This window comes from Varanus komodoensis, unplaced genomic scaffold (assembly GCF_004798865.1).
Source record: "Varanus komodoensis strain SLA01 unplaced genomic scaffold, ASM479886v1 scaffold16, whole genome shotgun sequence".
Taxonomy (NCBI): Eukaryota; Metazoa; Chordata; class Lepidosauria; order Squamata; family Varanidae; genus Varanus; species Varanus komodoensis.
This window is the reverse complement of record NW_025335468.1, coordinates 7430027-7450680: the sequence shown is the minus strand read 5'-3', so window position 1 is coordinate 7450680 and position 20654 is coordinate 7430027. Positions and strand designations below refer to the sequence as shown.

General features: G+C 41.6%; 1 protein-coding gene across 1 annotated transcript in view; it reads right to left on the bottom strand.

Annotated features, from left to right (window-relative positions):
• The window catches only part of BRSK2 (BR serine/threonine kinase 2), a 477335-nt gene that overhangs the window by 19750 nt on the left and 436931 nt on the right, over positions 1–20654 (bottom strand). The window contains exons 14-18 of the mRNA XM_044426097.1: positions 19426–19633; positions 16089–16137; positions 5929–6052; positions 2818–2998; positions 1320–1409 (exon numbers count right to left, since the gene is read on the bottom strand). Of these exons, the coding sequence (XP_044282032.1) occupies positions 1320–1409; positions 2818–2998; positions 5929–6052; positions 16089–16137; positions 19426–19633 (652 nt within the window). The remainder of the gene's footprint in view (positions 1–1319; positions 1410–2817; positions 2999–5928; positions 6053–16088; positions 16138–19425; positions 19634–20654) is intronic.

Sequence of the window (20654 nt, the reverse complement as noted above, 5' to 3'; positions counted from 1 at the left end):
TACATCATTCTCCTCCTCCATCTTATCCCCACAACAACAACCCTGTGAGGCAGGTTGGGCTGAGAGTCTGTGACTGGCCCAAAGTCACCCAGTTGGCTCCATGGCCGAGCGGGGACTCAAACCCGGAATTTACCCTAACTCTCCCTCCTCTTATTCACTAGGTACCCCCTTCCTTCCAAGAGTAAACAGACATCTGCAGCTGCTAAATTTGTCAGCAGTCTGGCTGCATGAATTTAGATGCCAATCAAGCATTCCAATCTCAGTCCATCTTGATCAGTCCTGGACACCTGGCAAGTATTTTCCTGTTCTTGTCCCCATCTTTGGATGGCTGCTCATTCTTCCTCATTTTTACAATGCATTGCTATCTGAGGGGTGGCTTTAAAGGGCAAAGTGATTTCCTCTTGATGTAGAGAGAAATTCCTTAGATAAACATTGAGCAGAAAAAAAGAGAATGTAAACCATTTAAAAAGACAACCTCATTCTAGGTGGATGATAAAACTAGTAATCTATTTACATCAAGGTTTATTTTATTTTTCTTGCATACCTCCCATTTGATAATATTTTCTGCAGTTTCATTTTTGCCTAGAAGTAGCAAAGTCTACTTTCTTCATGCAACCTTCACAAAACGGAGCACTGAAGCTGTGGGGGAATTGCTATAACAATATTTTGCCAGTTAAGAGTTTAGGGAATGCTTTACCTTCTTGAGAAAAAGAACTAAATGGTAATATCAAAGAACTTTGCTTACAGAGTGTGGCATCAATCTGAAACAGGCAAACTTATTTGTCATTGCTCAACAATTTTACTTCAATACAGAGAGCAGATAAAATGGCATATGGCTTCTTCAGAGCTAGTAACTTCCAAAATTTGTTGTGGTCTAAACTTTCAACTATTCCCATCTTCTAAAGTACTTTCTCCAGGGCCCAAATTAGAACATGGTTTTTCTTTTTAAAACAAATTATAGGTTTTTTCATCTGATACATTTTGAAGTATTTACACATTTTGGGCAGATTTTGGAATTACATAAACAGCTGATGGCACTTCCTGTGGAAGGGGGACAGATGGCTCTTGGGACGGGGCAGGGGGAGGCCGAGCAGGGCCGGGCTGGGCTGGGCCAGGGTGAGGGGATGCATTTAGGAAATGGGAACTGGTGCAAGGCAAGTGGGAGTGGAGCAAATGGCAGGGAAGGGTTGTGCAGAGAAGTCTTACTGATCGGTCTGAATGAAACTTGTTTCAGGTGCAACGTGAGGGACTATGTTGAGAGTTGCTTCCAATTCATGCCCTTGCTTGAAGCAAAGTACTGAGCTCTGGAAGCCACTTACCTGATAACTGTTGCACTGAAGGCTGGTCATGTGTGCTTAACAATTGTGCCTGAATGGTTTCTACGACTCTCTTAAAGCGACGGCTTGGACCTGTGAAAAGATACATCAGGGCTGTGAGATGAGGCGGAACTGAAGACCGCTGTGTTAACACGGAAGGAAGAGGAGAAAGCCATCTTTCCACTCACTGTTAGGTGTTACTGTCAAACCTTCTAGTCCTTAGTTTTGTAACTCTTTCAATACATTTGTTTATCTTCCCTCTTGTATTCTCCTGACCTTACACTACTGACTTGCTGTCACTATGCTGCAACATGAACACCCCTTTCTCCAGCATCTTTCTTTTGCTCCCATTTCTTAGTCTGCCTTCTGCACTGCTCCCTATGCTTGGAATACAACCATCTGTCTGGTCAGCATACTTTTCTCTTTCAAATCCTTTTATCAAGAACCATGTAACAAACCTTTCCCAGAACCAACTTCTGGAGGTTCACTTCACTCCCTTCATTCATCCCTAGTACTTCTTATGAATCTTTGAATCTTTTCCTTTCTTGTCTAGCTAATGAAAATGACAGATCCTCTAGATAAAAATGGGGTCATTTTATGTTCTGCAGAGCATGTACTTAGGTGATACACTATAAAAATTAAATATTAGTTTCAGTAGATGATAACTATCACAGTTGTCATGTAGATTTATAAAGCTACAGTACCTTCTAAACTTGCTAGATTTTCAGCTCTCCTTCCAGCTGATGGATGTCTCAATCAGGATACTCAACTGGTTCCTGCCCTGATTTTCCCCAACCTGCCCAACTTAAACTCTGCTACTTTCTTGTCTTAGAAATGTTGCTTAGTCTTTAAGATTGTACAACATAAATCCTGTAGGCAAGAATGACCTCCCATAATATAAGAGCTTCTCTACATGAGGTGTGTAAACTGGCACCTTACAAGGTTTTTTTTTTTTTTTGGTGTATTTTCCAAGAATAAGAGTGCATCCTTTACACATGTTTTTTCCTGTGGGCTTCCCTTCTCTGCCTTCCTATATGTTCTATTTCACAACCATAAGGTGGCGCTAAGGCATGGTGCAAATGTGGAAATACACATACTTGTTTTAGCACCATTCAGTGCAATAGCTAAATAATACCACAGATTCCTTCCTCTAAAATGCTTGGAGGGCTCAGGAGGTCCCCTGAAGGCTGTCACTGCCACATGAAGCTTCACAGAAAATGATGAATACAGAATCACAAGTGTACAGTAATAAGGATGCCCTAAATAACACTCTAGTTCCATCAATTCTGTCTTTAAAGGCACAGAAGCTAATTATAGCTTAATACATGTAGAAGCACCCCCCCCAAAGAGAGTATGCGTGATGTGCAATTTTTGTACATAGTAATCTGTAACATTTGAACAATTTGTATACCTAGGAGTACTCCTAATCTGTGTAAGAAATTTACAGTTGAGGCAGATCTTATGTTCACCAGAATTCAGACAGCAAGGTTGTAGCAGTTACCTGATAAAAGTGTGAAAGTGACTGAGTAGATGCCATTCTCTTTCTGGGCCTCCCCACCTTCTGTGTACGTTATGTCCACTTGGAACTTCACTGGCTTCTGAAAAACAGCAGGGCCTCCTGTGGACTTGTACTCTGCACGGAAGCTTGTCTGTGAGATGACACTATGACTGAGACTGGGAATCTGGGTCAAAGAAAATGATGGCAAGAAAAATAAACAAATGGTCCCACTGGAGGATAAGTGGCAAGATATCTCTTGAGAAGCACCTTCTTCCTTAGCATTTGAAAGGCAGAAGATGTGTGGCTTTTGTGAGTGAATGTTTTAAATAAAAGTTTTCCAATCAACTCTGCAGTCACTGATAAAAAATGTCAAATGAATCTTATCTATGCAGACTTTTAAAATGCTGAATAGTAACACTCTTGCCTACAGTCTGCCATTTTGGCACCCTTTCTTTTTAATTTTACTCCTACAAACCAACATAATCTCTCTGCATAATTTGGCATGTGGGGGATATTGTGCAGTGGCAAGTGACTCATGGGATAATTGTGCAAATGCAAAACAGCATTTGGGGTATGCTTTGACAGAGTGTTTCCAGATGGAGGACTCCTATCAATCAGAATGCATTCTGCAATAAATTCACCTTTTTTCTCCTTAATGGAATTGCTGTGGTAAGGAAAGAGATGGAAGCAGCAGTGGGAAAGCATAGCAGAGTTAGGAGTGGAAGTTGTTGCTATTGGAAACCCTTCCCCCTGCAAATTTGTTCAATGAGACAGGGCAATGATGCAACAAATGCTCATCTGGAAGCACCTGGATTATCCAGAAAGGGCAACAGAATAAATATTTAAATGATGTTAAAAAGAATAAACATATTCCTGAAAGTGCTTCCCATATGTATCTCCACAAATATCACAACAGTCTTGTAAATAGTTAAGCATTACTTCTCCAGCACCGCAGATGAGGGGAAGCTGAGGCTGAAGGAGAGCCCTCATGCTGTTAACCGCACTGGCATTCTGTCATCCAATAATCAATGCAGACTGCAATGCTAGAATGGGCATAAGTTTCAATGAACTCAGTAAGACTCCCTTCTAAGTAGCTATGTATAAGAATAAGAAAAAAGCTGAGAACTGAAAAGAAATTGATTTTTGTTTTTACATTCATTTCTATTGCACATTTCTCAATTACCCTTCTGCTAAAAATAACTACCAAAAGTTAATTGGTTCACTAAGGGTTCTGCAATATTTCTTGAGGTAGGACTCCACTTTTGGCACCTAGAAATGGAAAACAAAGAAGCTACTAGCTGGGAAGCTAAAACATTACCCAAATATTTCAGCCACAATGATTTTGTGTGCAATTTTGCTTAGAGTATGGCTGGATTTATGAAGTATGCTCTTGAGAACCTGGAAAATGTGCCTAAGAAGATAATCTGTTTTTAATCTTATTTCTTAGGGAAGTTCTTCTAGGAAAGTCATCTCTGAGCATGACAGATTTGGGTGAGGAATAAATACATTATTATGGAAGCAAATGTTTCTTGTCTTTAAGAAAGCATGGGGGACAGATGATGCAATTTAAGAACAGATTATGCAATTTAAGAACAATCAGTTACCCTAACTCAAGTCTTTTTCATTTCAATGAATCTACTAACATTGTTAGTAAGACTAACAATGAATATAGGGCAAGGAGGCAAAAGCTATCCAAACCTCCAGAGCAGTTTTTCCAAAGGTACAAGGAGATGGCAGGGGAAATCAACAACATTTGCTTCACCCCTTTCTGCTGGGAAGATCCAAAAACCTTCTATGGAAGGAAGGAGCTCTTCTGTTTGTAGAAAGCTATGTTAGGATCCAACCCAGTGTCTGTTCAATACTAAAATTACTGCTCAGGTGATACTTCTGCCAGCAACTGCAAAGTATAGATCCAAGTCATTGACTGGGTTTATACAATATGACTACCCATTCTGGGTTATTAGCCATGGTGGGTTGTTATGACATATGAATTTGGACTACTTCAGAGTGGTTTGTTTAGTGGTAACAAGTCACCTGATGAACCCACAAAGGGCTGTGTCATTCGAACCAGGGTGACCAACCCTTTCATGGGCCAGGGAAGCAGCAACGGGCTAGTCAGCATGCACAGCAAAAAGCTAAGCTTGTCTGAGTCACTACCAAAGACAGGCTCCTGACCCCTATTTGATTGCTGCTGTAGCTTTTTCCCTTTCCCCCAGTGTGTGTGATCTCTGCCATTGACAGCCCCTCCAAAGTGCCAAAGCAACACATTGGAGCAGCTTTCACTGGTTTGATACTCTTATTATTTTTGGTACCAGAAATGTGCACACATGTTTTCAATTTTATTTTCCAGTCTTGTGCAGATGTGCACTTCTTGGTGACCAAAATGAAAAGTCTTCCCTGCCCAGTGTGGTGATATGTGTCTGCTCCCAAAGTGCAGTAGGTACAAGCCATGGACAATGAGCAACTGGGTTATTTTGTTACTTTGTTTCTCACTTGATAACTGTCACATGACAAGCTGTTAAGCAAAGAACAAAGCTACAAAAAGATATTTGCTTGCAAAATGGACAGCAAGCATATTATCCTTTTACAGTCATATGGCTTTGAAGTGTGGACCTGGAAGTTCTCAGTGTCCTCCACCTTCTCTACCCTTTCCTGAGACTCTAGGTGCTCAAGAAAGAGAAAAAGTACATCCCATCCCTTTTACGGAAGCACTGCCTTTTTAACAGCTGTCAAAAGAAAGGGTTTAATTTAAAACAGGGTTTTTCACAGGACAAAACAGGATATTCTGATGGAAACCATGAAGCAATAAAACTCTGTAGGCATTCTGGGTTTATATGGTGAATGCTTTATTAAGTGCCAAGTAGACTCATAAAAGAGTTGGAAAGGGCCAAAGAAGGCCACCGGGGCCAGCCCCCTGCTCAGTGCAGGACTCCAAGTTAAGCCATTCCTCTAAGATGGCTGTGAAACTATTGTTTTAACTCCACTTCCTGCTGATGGTGGAAAGGCAATTCTTCACAAGCACAAATATGGAAGCTAACCAAATATTTCTGTAACTGGAGGCTGAGACACCACAGTTTCATGCATCTGTATTTCTTAATGACTTTGTGTACTTACTGAGAGGAATGCATGAACAATGTCTGCCTTGATAGAACTCAGGGGTTTGTCCTTAATAACCACGAAGATCTGTTCTTCTTTCTCAAGGTTGATAAAGTTACCAAACCAGGATTTTTTGGCAAGCCTGATCAAGCAAGGAGTAGGGAAGAAAAGAGAGAGAGGAAAACAAAAATCCAGAAAGCAAAAAGAAGGTTAAGAGAAGCAACAGACAACCAACAAGGAATCAGAGCTTCTCTACATGAGACATTTATTGTATGCCAGAACTTCCTCACACATGCAAATTAGTGGAGCTATCATCACACTGTTGTCCTCCAGGGCCACTCCTGAGTTTTCTAGCTTTTTTGTGGGGTTTTCTGTTTGTTTGTTTTTTGCTTTTAGAGTGAAGAAAGTCTGGTATTAAATTTTAAATCACAACAAACTGGAACTAAACCCTCATGAAAAGGAGAAAAGCCACTATACTGCAGTTGTAACACAGTGCCACCTTGTGGTTGGTTAGTACAACACATGGCAAGGGAAATCAATACAAACCCCTGAAAAAAGCCCTGGGTAAGAGATGCATTTTATCTCCCCAATTAAAATAGAAGAATGCTGTTTTCAGCAGTGGGTTAAATTCCTCATGTAGAGAAGCCCTCATTCTCTGCAGCTACCCAGGACCTGTACAAGTCTTTTGATCTAATTCACCATAGTGGAAAAGAAACCTTGCATTTGCTCAGAGAAAAAACCTATTAATGACTCATGTGACTTTACTACAACAGAATGTAGGGTCAGAAAGAGAGGGTCAGCTACTACTCAAGTAAATCTTGAAGAACAAAGGAATGGATATTGGATACAGCTGTGAAATAGCTTTACAAGTCTAAGCGGGAAGCAGAATGGAGAGGACATTGGTAGGTCCCTTTGTGTATGTGTCATTTACATGCAAACACATACAGCCCATACACATTCTGCTTATCCAGAGGTTCTCCACACAGCCATGGAATTTGCCCTCTGGCATTCTAAGAATCCCAGCTTGCACAATGTTCATTGACAATCCCATGGATAGCTCATTACAATAATCCAGTCTTGAGGTTATTCTAGTCCTGAGGTTATTTAATGAACAGTTGTATCACAGACAAAATGAAAAAGTAGGATTTTTTAAAAAGCACGTTGACACTAAAAAAGAACATGTATCTCTGTCAGTCTGTGCTTAATTAGTAAAGCAAAACAAAACAGCCACAATTTGGTAAATCTCTCTGTCTCTCCATTAAAATGGTCTGAGAAAGCACAACTCTCTAAAATATTCATAAGCAGCTATACGTGTCCACAAGCCAAAGATTAGCATGGGGAACATAAAGAGAAAGGACCACTCATATAAGTGGGTTATTAAGAAGCCTGGGGTAGACTATGAAAGGCCATTACACATTGATTTGCTTGTGTCTTTCTAGTGACTCTGTAGGCCTCAGGACAATAAAGACAATCAGCCTTGCGTATTAAAAGCTGATTAGATATTTATGCATAGTTCTCCATCTAATCCATCCAATTCCTATGGGCCTGCACAAACCTTAGGAACATATTGTATATTTTTCCCCAATACAAATAAAATAGGTTGAGTGATTTTCACTGCAGAAACATGATGTGGCTCATGCCACCTCTAATATTTTAACAATATACATGTTTTAGTAAGTGAAGACTCTTTTCTCAGTTTTTATATAATAAGGGGAAAGGTACACTTTCTCACCCTGGAAAGTTCCCTCACTCTTTCATACTGCTTGCACAGTTTGAAGTGCTGCTGCAGCTGCTGCTAGAAAGAGCACTTTGTTATGAGAAAAAAAAAGTTGCCACTCCACCAGAAAAGTGACTGGATATAATCTCAGGCACTGAACCTTAATGGTGCAGACCTAAGTATGTTTACTCTTACTTAAAATCCACTAAATTCTTTGGGACTTATTCTTGAGTAAGTGAGCTCCATAAAAGTGTTTAAAATGAAATGGCACATCATTTTTTTCTGAAGAGCTGTTGGCTGAGCAAACCATAGCACTAGGTTAGAACACTAAACTAGGGCCTTTGTTTTTCTGATAAAATCTTAAAAATTAGAAGACTGGCTTTAAAATCTTGAAGACTATTTTGATAAATTAACACTGGAATCTTTCTTTTACCTTCTGAGCCATGAAGGATAGGAACATTTTGTGAGCCACCCTGAGGCTTTGTTGCGATGGGGGCGGCATAGAAATGTTTTAAATAAAGAAATAAACATAAGAGCAGGAACTATGCTGTCCGGTAATGATGTATTTCAATCACACTCCACTACAGAGGAGTTTTAAGACGAAAAATCCAATTTCTAGGAAAGGGATGGAAGGTGATACAATGATTGGAAGGGGGTATCTTATGAATAAGGGAGACTGCTTAAACTGTCAGCGATAATTTGGAGGTTGTTTGTGCTTGGAATACTAAGTTCTTTTGACTGTACACAAGACAGAAGAGATTCCTACTAGTTCTGCTGCAGCTGTATTGGTTGTGCAGGTCAAGGAGGCATGGAAAGTGGTACTGTTTTATAACAGGTAGTGGGAGAGTCTCAGTTATGTCCCACTATCTCTGCTAAATAGGCTTACTAGATTCTAGATTAACAATGAGGGAGGAAAGAAGTGAAGATTTATGTCCACCACTGACAAAGCTATGTTGGTGTGCTCCCATAGATGCACAGCATCAAATTAATTGCAGAACTCTTTTGGGAAATATTCTTACTCACTGCACAGCTACTTTCTGTATGACTTTACACATCTGCAGAACAGGATATTATCTGAGACTATCCTACCCATGCCCTGCCATCCTAATGCTTATCTAGTGCCTGGCCCTGGTTGGAATGAGCCAATTTAAGGTTGAAATACTGTCAGCTGACAAGTGTGTGTGTGTGTGGGGGGGGGGGGATTCTGATGGGATTTGGTACACTTGTCCTCTTGGATTCATTACTGTAACTCAAATTTCATGCATTGGGAGTAGCCAGGAACTGCTTGTATCAATCTGTGTCTAGATTTAGAGGTCAGTGAGACCTGCTCTTCAAAGAAGGGCCCTGTCATAGGCCTCAGTGTGTTTTAGGACAAGGGGACTCCTGAGCAAATCCAATTCAAAAAGATTTCCTGTCCTATGAACGTAGTGAATTGAGGGGTATGCTATACTCCAATTGGATTCATCTCACTCCAGATTCTTTGTGATCAATCCTGAAATCCTAAAACCAGACACAGCAATGAGACCAAGAGAAAGTCTAAACTAGAAGGCACAAGAGGTGCTGTCCCAAAGTCTCACTTTGGAAGAGAGATCAGCACCCTATATAAAGCTAGGTACTGGGTCCTAATAGCACACCCAGAAGTGCAGGACAGTCACTGGAAAAATCCTCAGTTACTGCCTGGAATCCACTGGCAAAACAGCACTTTGGCCAGCATCAGGCTCTCATTCAAAGTAAATACCTGGGTGAAACAGAAGTCTGGCTTGCAGGCCCTTGAATCTTGAGGAGCCCCATTGATAATGTAACAGCTCGTCTGCCTGTCAGGGGTTTGGCCTTTCTCTTGATTAATTTTGTTGGCTTGGTTGGACTGCCCTTCCCTTAGCTGAAAAGCCAGGAATAGGACAGAAGCACTTTTTACCAATTCCATCTAATGAAATGGCTGTAGTAGTTGATCTAGCTAAGATTTAGTCTAGACTTTCTTGTTGTAATTTGCACCAGGATTACTTCTAGGCTGACAAATGAAAATTAGAATGTTTTAAAGGTGGGTTGGAAGCTTCAGATTACTCTTGTTAAAGGAGTTCCTGGTTGCTTTTGGGACACAATTCAATATATTAATTTTGATTTAGAACACCTGGATAAGTCATTGTAATGCAATATTCCTTAGAAGTCACCTCTAGCCCACTACCTGAGCATGATTCTCAAGACTGACTGAACGAACCCTTTTAGCAAAGCCATTTGCTCACCAAATTCAAAAAGTCTGGGTGCACAGAGGGACATACTTAATAAGTGTACTACAATTACAGAACTTCCTTCCCTTGGAAGGACTGTTCAAAGAGCCCTGTTTGGGTTTTATGGGTGGGGAGGTCAGAATTGAGCTGGCAGTTGGTTGTTGTTGCTGCTGCCATTTTAAATTGATTGAATTTTACTCTGCTTTAATATATATGACATTTCATGTGTTTCTAATACGATTTTTAATCTCTGCATAGCTCAGGAGAATCATTTTAAGGGGAAGAGTGAAGCATAACAAAAGCCCACTCGTCCCCCTGGTATACACCTGAATTGCGGGCAATGAAGCAGGCTGGGAGACGGCTAGAGCGTCGGTGGAGGAGATCACAGGATGAATCTGACCGAACACAATTGAGAGCCCACTATCGGGCCTATGCTGTGGCGGTGAGGGCAGCGAAAAAGAATTTCTTTTCCGTTTCCATTGCCTCCTCAAAATGCCGTCCGGCGGAGCTTTTTCGAGTGGTGCAAGGCCTGGTTCGTCCAGGTCTTAAGAAAGATCTGGTTCCTCCCTCGAAGGCCCGCTGCAACGACTTTGCCAAGCATTTCAGGGAGAAAATAGCTCAGATTCGTCACAAGCTAGACTCTACTAGTGACTCAGAGGTTTCTGAGGAGACACCAATGCTGCTGTCTGGTCCAAAATTAATGGATGAATTTCAGTTATTGCGGCCTGATGATGTGGACAAGGTGCTTGGACAAGTACGTGCCACCACTTGCCTATTGGACCCTTGCCCGTCTTGGTTAATAAATAATTCCAAGCACGGGATTGGGACCTGGATCTTGGAAGTGGTTAACGCCTCTCTGAGGGAGGGTTGGGTACCTGCCCCTTTAAAGGAGGCAGTAGTCCGACCGGTCCTGAAGAAGGCGTCACTGGATCCAGAGATGGCCACTAATTATAGACCAGTGGCCAACATCCCGTTTCTGGGCAAGGTGTTGGAGCGGGTGGTGGCGGGACAACTCCAAGCTCTCTTGGATGAAACAAATTATCTGGACCCATTTCAGTCCGGCCTCAGACCCGGGTACGGTACTGAATCTGCCTTGGTCGCCCTGTATGATGACCTGTGCAGGGAGAAGGACAGGGGGAGTGCGTCCCTGTTGGTTCTTCTGGACGTCTCAGCAGCTTTCGATACCACGGACTGTGGTATCCTTCTGGATAGGCTGGCGGGATTGGGGGTCGGAGGCACTGCTTTGCAGTGGTTCCACTCCTACCTCAATAACCGATTCCAGAAGGTGGTGCTGGGGGACTTTGTCTCTGCGCCATGGCAGCTATGCCATGGAGTACCACAGGGGTCCATTTTGTCCCCTTTGCTGTTTAACATCTACATGAAACCACTGGGAGAGGTCATCAGGAGGTGTGGGCTGCGGAATCATCAGTACGCTGATGATACCCAGCTCTACCTCTCGTTTTCCACCAATCCAGGTGAGGCAGTGGCTGTGCTGAACCGGTGCCTGGCCAAAGTAATGGGCTGGATGAGGGCCAATAAAATGAAGCTCAATCCAGACAAGACGGAGGTCCTGTTGGTTGGCGGATCCGGCTTCGGAGAGGGTGAATTGAACCTTGTCCTGAATGGGGTTGCACTCCCTCTTAGGGACAGGGTCCGCAGCCTGGGAGTGCTCCTCGACCCAGAGCTTTCATTGGAAGCTCGGGTGACAGCAGTGGCGAGGAGCGCTTTCCTTCAGCTTCGGCTGATCCATCAGCTGCGCCCCTACCTGGAGTACGACTGCCTGGCGACAGTGACACACGCTTTGGTGACTTCCCGCTTTGACTTCTGTAATGCGCTCTACGTAGGGCTACCCTTGAAGACGGTCTGGATACTTCAAAATTGGTTCAAAATAGAGCTGCCAGGTTGCTGACGGCGACTGGGCATTATGTTCACATGACTCCAGTCCTCCATCAGCTTCACTGGCTTCCCATTGAAGTCCGGGCCCAATTCAAGGTGTTGGTGATGACCTATAAAGCCCTAAATGGCTTGGGTCCTGGCTACCTGAAGGAGCGCTTAGGTCCATATACGCCCGCCCGCCCCCTGAGATCTGTGGGAGAGGCCCTTCTCCGGGAACCCTCCGTGAAGGAAATTAGGAGGGTAGGTACTCGGAGGAGGGCTTTCTCAGTGGTGGCGCCCAATCTATGGAATGTACTCTCCAGAGAGGTCCACCTGGCACCGTCATTATTTGTTTTTTGGCGCCAGGCGAAGACCTTTTTATTGAAACGTCATTTTAATTGCTAATATTATTTACTTAATTCTTTGGCCAGGGCGACTTATTTTATAATGTTAATGTGTTTTATATTTTTAGCATTTTATATTTTAACTGATGTTTTGTAAGCTGCCCCGAGGCTTCGGCGAATTGGGCGGCATAGAAATTTTTAAATAAATAAATAAATATAAAGTAAAGTGAAAGATAGGCAAAAATCAGCCTTAGAATTTGGAAGAACTGGCTAAGTATCTCCAAAAGGTAAAAGAAAAATGATATTGACAAACAGCAGAAGCATCTGCCACCCTATCTTCATACCAATCTTCAGGTGATTGGTGCAAAGCAGTAAGATGTACTGTATGTACAACACTTTTGTGATGTTGCGGACAATGAGAGTCATTCTCTAAAATGTATTTTAAATAAACCCATGGAATTAAAGAGAATTGTCTTTCTGTTGATTGTTGATTCAACATATTTTCAAAAGGGCTTACACAATCTCTTTTTTTCTTAGAGTCTCTAGCTTCTACAAGGGATTTCTATATGCCCCTATGGGCTCGAGTCTAAGTTAGAACCCTAGTAGACACATACACATCACCTGATTCAACAAGTTCTGTGATTCAGGACTCTGTTGAATCTGAGGCACTGTTGCAAATCAGCATTGCTCCATCTTCTACCGAATCTTTTTTTAAAATGTCAGAATTTTTGGAGGATAATAGCAAATAGAAAATTTGAGATAATAAGAATTAGGCAGTTCCAATTCACTATATTTCTACTGGCTTGTGGCCCAATGAATCCTTTCTTGTGCTTGCAATCCTCTTCATGTATTGGTTGCTTGAATTCCACTGATGTCAGCTGGGAGTTTGGCAGCCTAACTGCAAAGGACTCTGTTCAGCTGGATGTGCAATAACTGGATAACTATCTTTGTACCAATATATCTGCACCAAGGATATATCTAAAATAATGGTACTAGAACAGGCAATGCAAAGTATTAGAACTCACTTGGAGAAACCAGTTGTGAATGTTCTTACTGTATGGATAACTAAGATATTTCTAAGACAAGTTGTTTTTGAAATCTGAGAATGAAACCAATCCAGCATTTTATCTTAGCTTAGTGTAGTTCAGGGTTTACAGTAGTTTCTGAACTCTCAATCTTCAGTTCTTAACATGCTGCCACATAAAAAGATGGGGGACCTGTTGATTACTAACCCTTTTAGGGTTATGTAGTGAGGGTAAAGGCTGTGCTGATGAAAATCTAGTCATTTCGAAGAAGTGTTTCCATGTGACTAGTTGTGTCAGAATGTATAGGCAGGACACATTTGAATACAGAACTTTCTGAAAGCAACACAGTGCAGACTTGAGGCACCCAAATGTGTATTCTATTGTATGTTTGGAAGCAGATAAGATTTACAGTAGCAGCTTCCAAGCCAGGGAACAATGTGTGTGTAGAAACCTGTTGAGCTGGATTGGGGTATATGCACTTAGGAGAGAACACTGCTGCAATGATCTCAGAACATGTTAAGAAGATGGTACAGGGGATGTTACAAAGATATTATCCCTATTTGGGTGTTCAATCCATGTTATTACAATCGTGTGAAAGAGTAGAGGGGAGCTGTACCCATTGGTCATGCCTGCCCCAGCATCTCTGTCTGCCCTAGTCCTCAGCATCCATGTGCTGTAGGAAGCAACTGGCTGCATGCAAGCTCCCCCATGTGGGTTCTAAATCAGGAGGGGCAGATATGCATAGAGTAAGCTGCCCCCACCCCCCACTGCATGAATGGTGGGATTGTAAGGAGCATGGCAATAAAGGCAGGGACCAGCAGGTACAGTCTCACATTCACACTCTGTGCAATCGCTATTGGAAGCAAACTCAAAAAACATCAAAATGCTTAGAATGGAGGTCACAGCTTAATGATTCTTAAGGATCAACATCTGTGTAACATGAATGATTGTAGTTGATCCCTTACATTCATGGACTGGGTTATGTAGTTTTGGGTTTTTTTTAAGCAGATGGAGTCATGTTGCTTTACACCAGAAGGGGATGTGGGCCTATTAATTTAATTTCTATTCATTCTTCTATATTCTTCCACAAATAAAACAATGCACATTACCTAGACATGTCAAGGTATAACATCCAATCATCAGAACTGTTAAATGAATTAAATTCATTAAAAGATGCAGCAACAGAGAAAAAATACATTTATGTAACATTTCATTCATGGGCCAGTGAGCGTTCATCAGCAATCAAGACATCTTATTTCTGGAGCAAAAATGATACAAAACTCTAAAGTGTCCACAGAGCGTAAGAGGCTTTGATGGTTGAAATAAAAATGCAGTTCATTATTTTTTACAACTTTTATTATGTTTACTGCAGGGTGCCATCCAATTGAACTCATTAATTCAGCAATTATATTGGAAAAGGGCCTTAGGCCCTGAGATGCATCCAAACTGCCTACTAAGGTTGCTTTACTTCTCTCCAGCAGTTCTTAGAGAATATGTGGTGCAAAAAAGGCAGTAAGTTCACAAAGAATCTGATATATAAATGAGAAAGGAAGAGAGGGCTAAAGGAAGGAAGGAAGGAAGAGGGAATGTGATATAAAAAAGAACTCAAGATGCCACTTAAAAATAAACCAAAAGACGTAATCTACTTTACTTTAAATTGTTTTCTCTATACCTCTGTCTTCTACATGAATGACAGCAAAAACAACGTATTTTATACTGTTTTATACTTTCAACCAAGTAATGTTGTGAGTGTTCTCAGCCATCACTCTTTACGGTCCTGACTGGTGTTGTATTGGTGCTATATTACTCTGTCTTCATAAAAGCTCTGGAACTGGGAAAGCAGGTAGGATCATAACAGCCTCTCAAACAAAGAAATATGTCTGGGTCCAAAATTTCTCTCAGAGTTCATGATTATTTAACTCTACACATTGTTCAAGTGCCAGATCATTCTAATGGCCAAGCTACTGGTAATCTACAAGAACTGGACACATACCAGAACAAGCTACATAAATAATAAAGGACCATTTTGTACATAATGTGTATAGAAGAGAAGCTCTGGAGAACTGCTCCCAGATAAAGTATCTAAAAAGGCATCAAGATGTGTACTTTTTCATTAAATGTACTTTGGGTCAAAGAATATTGTAAAAATTCCTTAATAGATTCTGTACTCTCTGATGCCACTGCATTTACTATGGTAAATACTAACACTGAACAGTGACAGCAACTTCTTTCTTTAAAGCATAAATGATACCATTTATCGAGTCACATCCCAGTAGGGTTCTGTTGGCAAATTCTCCCAAGGAAGTCAGAAACAACAGCTGTTCACTGTCGCATTGAACAATACAGGAATTGAGACCCTACTTAAAGATTTTGAGTCTGGTTACCCTATTGATACCCATGAGAGAAATAGGATCCAGTCAAGGCATTTAAAGAAAATTACTTCAAAGAGCTTTGGAGCTATTTACTCAGCCCTATGGTACAGAATTTGCTAACTTAACTAGGAACTAGATATTGGTTCCTCATCTCATGTTTTTTTGTTGTGCTTGATCAGTCAATTTATAGGGTCATCTTTATGGCTTGGATACTGTATTATTTTGACCACAGTATGAAAGAGGCTGGTTAGTACGGGTGTGGAAGGAATATGCTGAAGTACTGAAGTATTGAAAACATGTTGCATTAGCTGATGTAAAAGATAACTTTAATTTTTATGGATATCCAACTAACAGCTCAATTTGGAGTCATAAATGAAGCTTTTATCTTAATCTTATTTGCACCCTTGAACTATTGCCATTTATTTACTTAAATGTATTACCTGGCATATCTCTGATGGTGCATATTAGTTGTGTAGTCACACTGCCTGCAGTGTTATAATTTGGGTGATATGAACTAATATGTTAGGGTATAGAACATCTTGTCCCACTCCTATTCAGTTGTCAAATACAGAGAAACCAAATTGGCAGAAATATTAATAGTACTATAGTGAGTTACTTACTCTGGGGAAGATTCTGGAGTCAAATTGGACATCTCCTCCGGCGTAGGTACTATATATGTACACATATAAACAAACAGAAAGAGGAAAAAGGGAGAGGGGAAAGGACATAAAGCCTCCTTTATTCCACTCCACAGTCAATAAAATAAACATGGAATAAAAGTCAATCAAACATAGACCTCATTTTACTTCCTAATCACCAGTCTTCCTTCTAAGTCTACATTGATTATATACCCAGATGTAACTAGCTTGATATTAAGGTATCATAGCCAGGACTTGGCTCTGTGACTAATATCCTTATCAGGATGTTCCAAGGTACATTTGATGGGCATCAATTCTATCTTCCTACATGCTTGGGCTTCAATTATTAGTGCTGATATTTACACTCTTCTATTAAAGCAGTTGTCTGATCACGTGAAAAGCCTGGAGATGGGGATATTGTTATCCCTTTCCCTTCCCATCGAGAACACGAAGTTCCCCTCATGGCCATATTCCAGCACTGAACAAGCAAAGGGACTACTGGGGTGGAGCACTGTGGGAATACCTCACTCATACCTCAGATTAGGAAAGGCCAGGATTTCCAGCAACAGACAGGTATTTACTTACCTTTTTACTTATACATATAGAAAGCAACATTAATGCCTTCTGTACCTTTTTAAAAGTAGAAAATATATGGCAAATTCTTTCAATTAACAAGCCATCTCGAAGAACTGACATATCTAAGCATATAAGGCATGGCCTAAACCTGACTAGATTCTGATAATCTGAGTCTTCATTGTATGGTCTGGTAGGAAACAAAGGCGAACAATGGAACTTAAAGTACTTGATATGACCCATGAATGTGGATTAAGATCATGCTGTCAAATCAATTAAATACTACAGTGTCATCACTAAAAAGACTCTGGGCCTCGTGGCTGAGCAAAATGATTGTTGCAGGAGGCAACTCTAAATTTTTCAAAGATTAAAATGTTCAGTTATTGTTATGTCATGATGAACATGCAAAATCTTGAGTCAATCATGAAATTCATACATAACTCTGTATAATGTTGGCCTCTTGCACAAGCGCTTCTTTATAATGAACACAGTGGAAAACAAGACAGAGACTGAGACCACTGAAGTAATTCTGAAATATGCTGAATAGAGCACAACTGTAACTCCAGTTGTATAAAAACCCACTATGTGTAACAGGGTACAAATAAAATCAGAATGAAAGCATATCATGCAACACCCAGTTCCTCCATACAGACTGTCAGCCCTTCAATGAATCCTTTGGTTCTTGAGGGCCAAGCAGGATTTCCATTTTTCCACTTCTCTCTCTTCCTCTGTTGCATGGAATGATTGATTGCCAACACTACTTCCTGCTATATTTCACACTGTCCACAGTAGCAGCCCTTGCAAGCAACCCTTTTGGATACTGCCATTTGGCTGTGTAATTTAGTTATGTAACAAGCAAACCAAGATACAGTGCGGACTGCAGGTCACTGTCTGTGGAAATGTCTTTAGAAGGAAGGCAACAGAAAAAGAAGAGTCCACTGGAAGGCACAGCAAACATGAAAGCTTAGCCAAAACATCCCATACATCAACTAGGTTTGCACATCATGGATATTCATCAGAGGTAACTAGCCATGGCGGGCTTTTGTGCCAGGCAAGCTTGAACCACAGGGTGCCTTGTTAGTGGCAGTAACCCATCCTGCAAATCCACTGCTTGTTGTAGGGGTTGCTGGTCCCAAAATACGTTGCCTTGTCATCCAAACCTAGCTCCAGGGAAGAACTGAATGACCCACTTGATAAGGTTAGCAAAGCCCCTCTGCCAGTGACAGTCACTACACCACCTGATTAAGCAGCACTTTGGAGCAACTGACACTGGTTCAGTCTCCCCTACCCACTACAGCTCCACCTCTCTCTTTTTTATTTCTGGAAATCACTTTTCATGATCTCCAAAGGACTCACCACTGACAGCTCTTCCAATAAGCCCAAGCAGCATAAGTTAGAGGGGCTATCTGTGCTTCACCACTTATTTTCTTTGCACAAATGAATGTGTGCACGTTTTGTAATTTTTGATTTGCTGTTTTTCTGAAGTTGCATAAGTGTGCAACTCTGAATAGCCAACATGGAAAGGCTTTCCTAGCCATCTGCAGGGTGGATCACTATGTTGTGCAAACACAATCTCAGTTCCCCCCCCATCTAATGGATGGTTGTTCTGAATCCTGGTCATTTAATTGGTAAATTAAAAGTGTTTCTCTTTCCAAGCAAAGGTTCACTGGCTTTCTTTATCTTGATCTCATCTGGAAATATACTACAGCAAGTGATCTTTGAACCCTTGTAGGCATGTGAGTGTTCTGGGAATTGGTGGGTGCAGAAATCATGCCATAAAATTACTTGTTTTGCCTTAGCGTTTTCCTGTCTTTCTCAAAGCCATATTTCAAGTGAATCTGAAGGCATCAGTTCTTCTTTTTTAAACAGAAATGTATTCAGAACAGAAAATGCATATAAACTTCAGGTAGATGTTTTCTCACTATTATGCATTATGGCCATCTTTGGAAGAGATTGGTCTGAGAGAGATAAGAGGCTGTGCAACTAATACACACAGTGGGTGGCTCAGGACAGGAACAACAGGGGAACTGCAGGCCAGAAGTGAGGTGCAAGTACTAAAGCCAAAAGTGGAAGCTACAGATGAAGAACTGATGGTACAGCAACACCATAACATTTGTAATCTTAAAGTATACACTGGAACTTATAGTTTGACAAATTATTCTTCAGGTGGTACATCAGGAGCTAAAGGTGTATGACTGAAGTCACATTTCTTTGTGAAAGTCCATGGTGAGAGCAAGCCTAAAGTACAACTTTCATATAGTGAAATTCTGTAAATGTGTTTCCATAAGTTGAGAGTATCTTGCCCCCATGCACCTCAGCAACCAAACAGCTCAACAATCTGGAATGGGAGATGTAAACTTTACATCCTTCTGCCTTATAGTTAGTTCTAGCTTCTCAATATATTACAGCTTCCACCAAGCATCACAAAAGGGATATGGATGGCAAAAGCTTAACATCTTTTTCCTATTATACAAATTGAGCTTGATTGCCCAGTGTCAGGGACTGAAAAGATATTTTGGAATGAGGTAAATACATTGAAGCACATGAGTAGAACTGTACTGGGGGGGGGGGGGTTCATTATTTAAATAGCAGCAGAAGTAACAGAGCCAAGCAATGCCCTGGGATCTTCCAGGTTTGCTTCCAATACTGTCTGATATTGCCATGTGTCTACCAACCAACCGTTTTCTATACTACAGATACTTCTACTTGTTAAATTTAAATTGCCATTTTTTGAGAACAAATGTACCTTGCAATTTCCTGCGATGGAAGCGAGGAGATCCCAGGAAGCTGTTCTTGATGGAGTTGAGCCGTGTTCTCCAGGGCATTCCTCCAATGCTGGGACTGGATGGTGGCGTAGGGTTGGGTGTGCCTGCTGGGCTCTCCTTTGGCGTATGGACAGGTGTCCCCTTTGGGGTAGGGAGGGGACTGCCCCTTGGAGAGGGGTGAGGGGTGACCTGTATGATGGGGATAGATTTGGTGCTTGGGTCAGTACTAGAAGGGAGCAATCTAACAGGAGACATAGGGTTGGTTTGCACTGTTGGAACTGTCAGCTGTGGGGTAAACCCAGGAGCAGGTGGGCGATTCTGTGTGTTTTGTGCAGGGGTATTTTGGGAGGGAGGGGCAGTAGCATTGCTAGATGGGAGTGGATTGGATTTGGTAGACTGCAGTGGTTTTTCAGCCAATTTGCTCTTGGATGGCAATGTCTGTGTCTTTGGATTGGGTTGAAGTGCTGGCTTTGGTTGGAGAACATGTCCAGGCCTGGAAGTATTCCTACAAGCATCAGAGTCCAGAGGGACTTGGGGACGGGGGGTGAAAGGGAGGTCAGAAGTCTGAGGGGGAATGAAAAATTTTCTGATAGGCTACAAGATACACACACAGACAGTATCCATGCACATCAAGAAAAGCAGAACGCACACATACACACCAAGTGGGTGACGAGAGATATACAGCCCATTTGAGTTGCAGTTGTGTGCCGCATCACAAGGAGGTATGAGTTATGGAGGTGAGGGTGAAGGAAGTGGGGTTAGGGGTTTGCAAAGAAACAAAAAACAAATACAAACAAACACAAAAAAGACATGCAGTTAGCTGGGAACGCAGCATAATCAACAACAGCACCAGTGGCGGTAGTGAAAACAACAGTTTTGTCACAAGCTTCATCATATTAACCATGTGTCAGCAAAGAAAAAACCACAGAGCAAAAAATAACATAAGGAGAACGAAAGAAAAGTAATAGGGTGGCGAGGGTGAGGAAGCTGCAAGAGAGAAAGTAAACGCCATAGCCCTGAGCTGTTCTGACTATCTCACAGGGAGAGAAGAACAAGGCTGAAGGGAGGTGAGGAAGGGGAAGGAAGCACCATTCAAGCCACAGTGAAAACCAACATGAAAGGCATGTGGGCTGAACTGAACCTCTCCCAACTCAAGATGTCTGCCATGATCAAACACAGTGGGGAGATGCAGATCACAATAATATGTGTG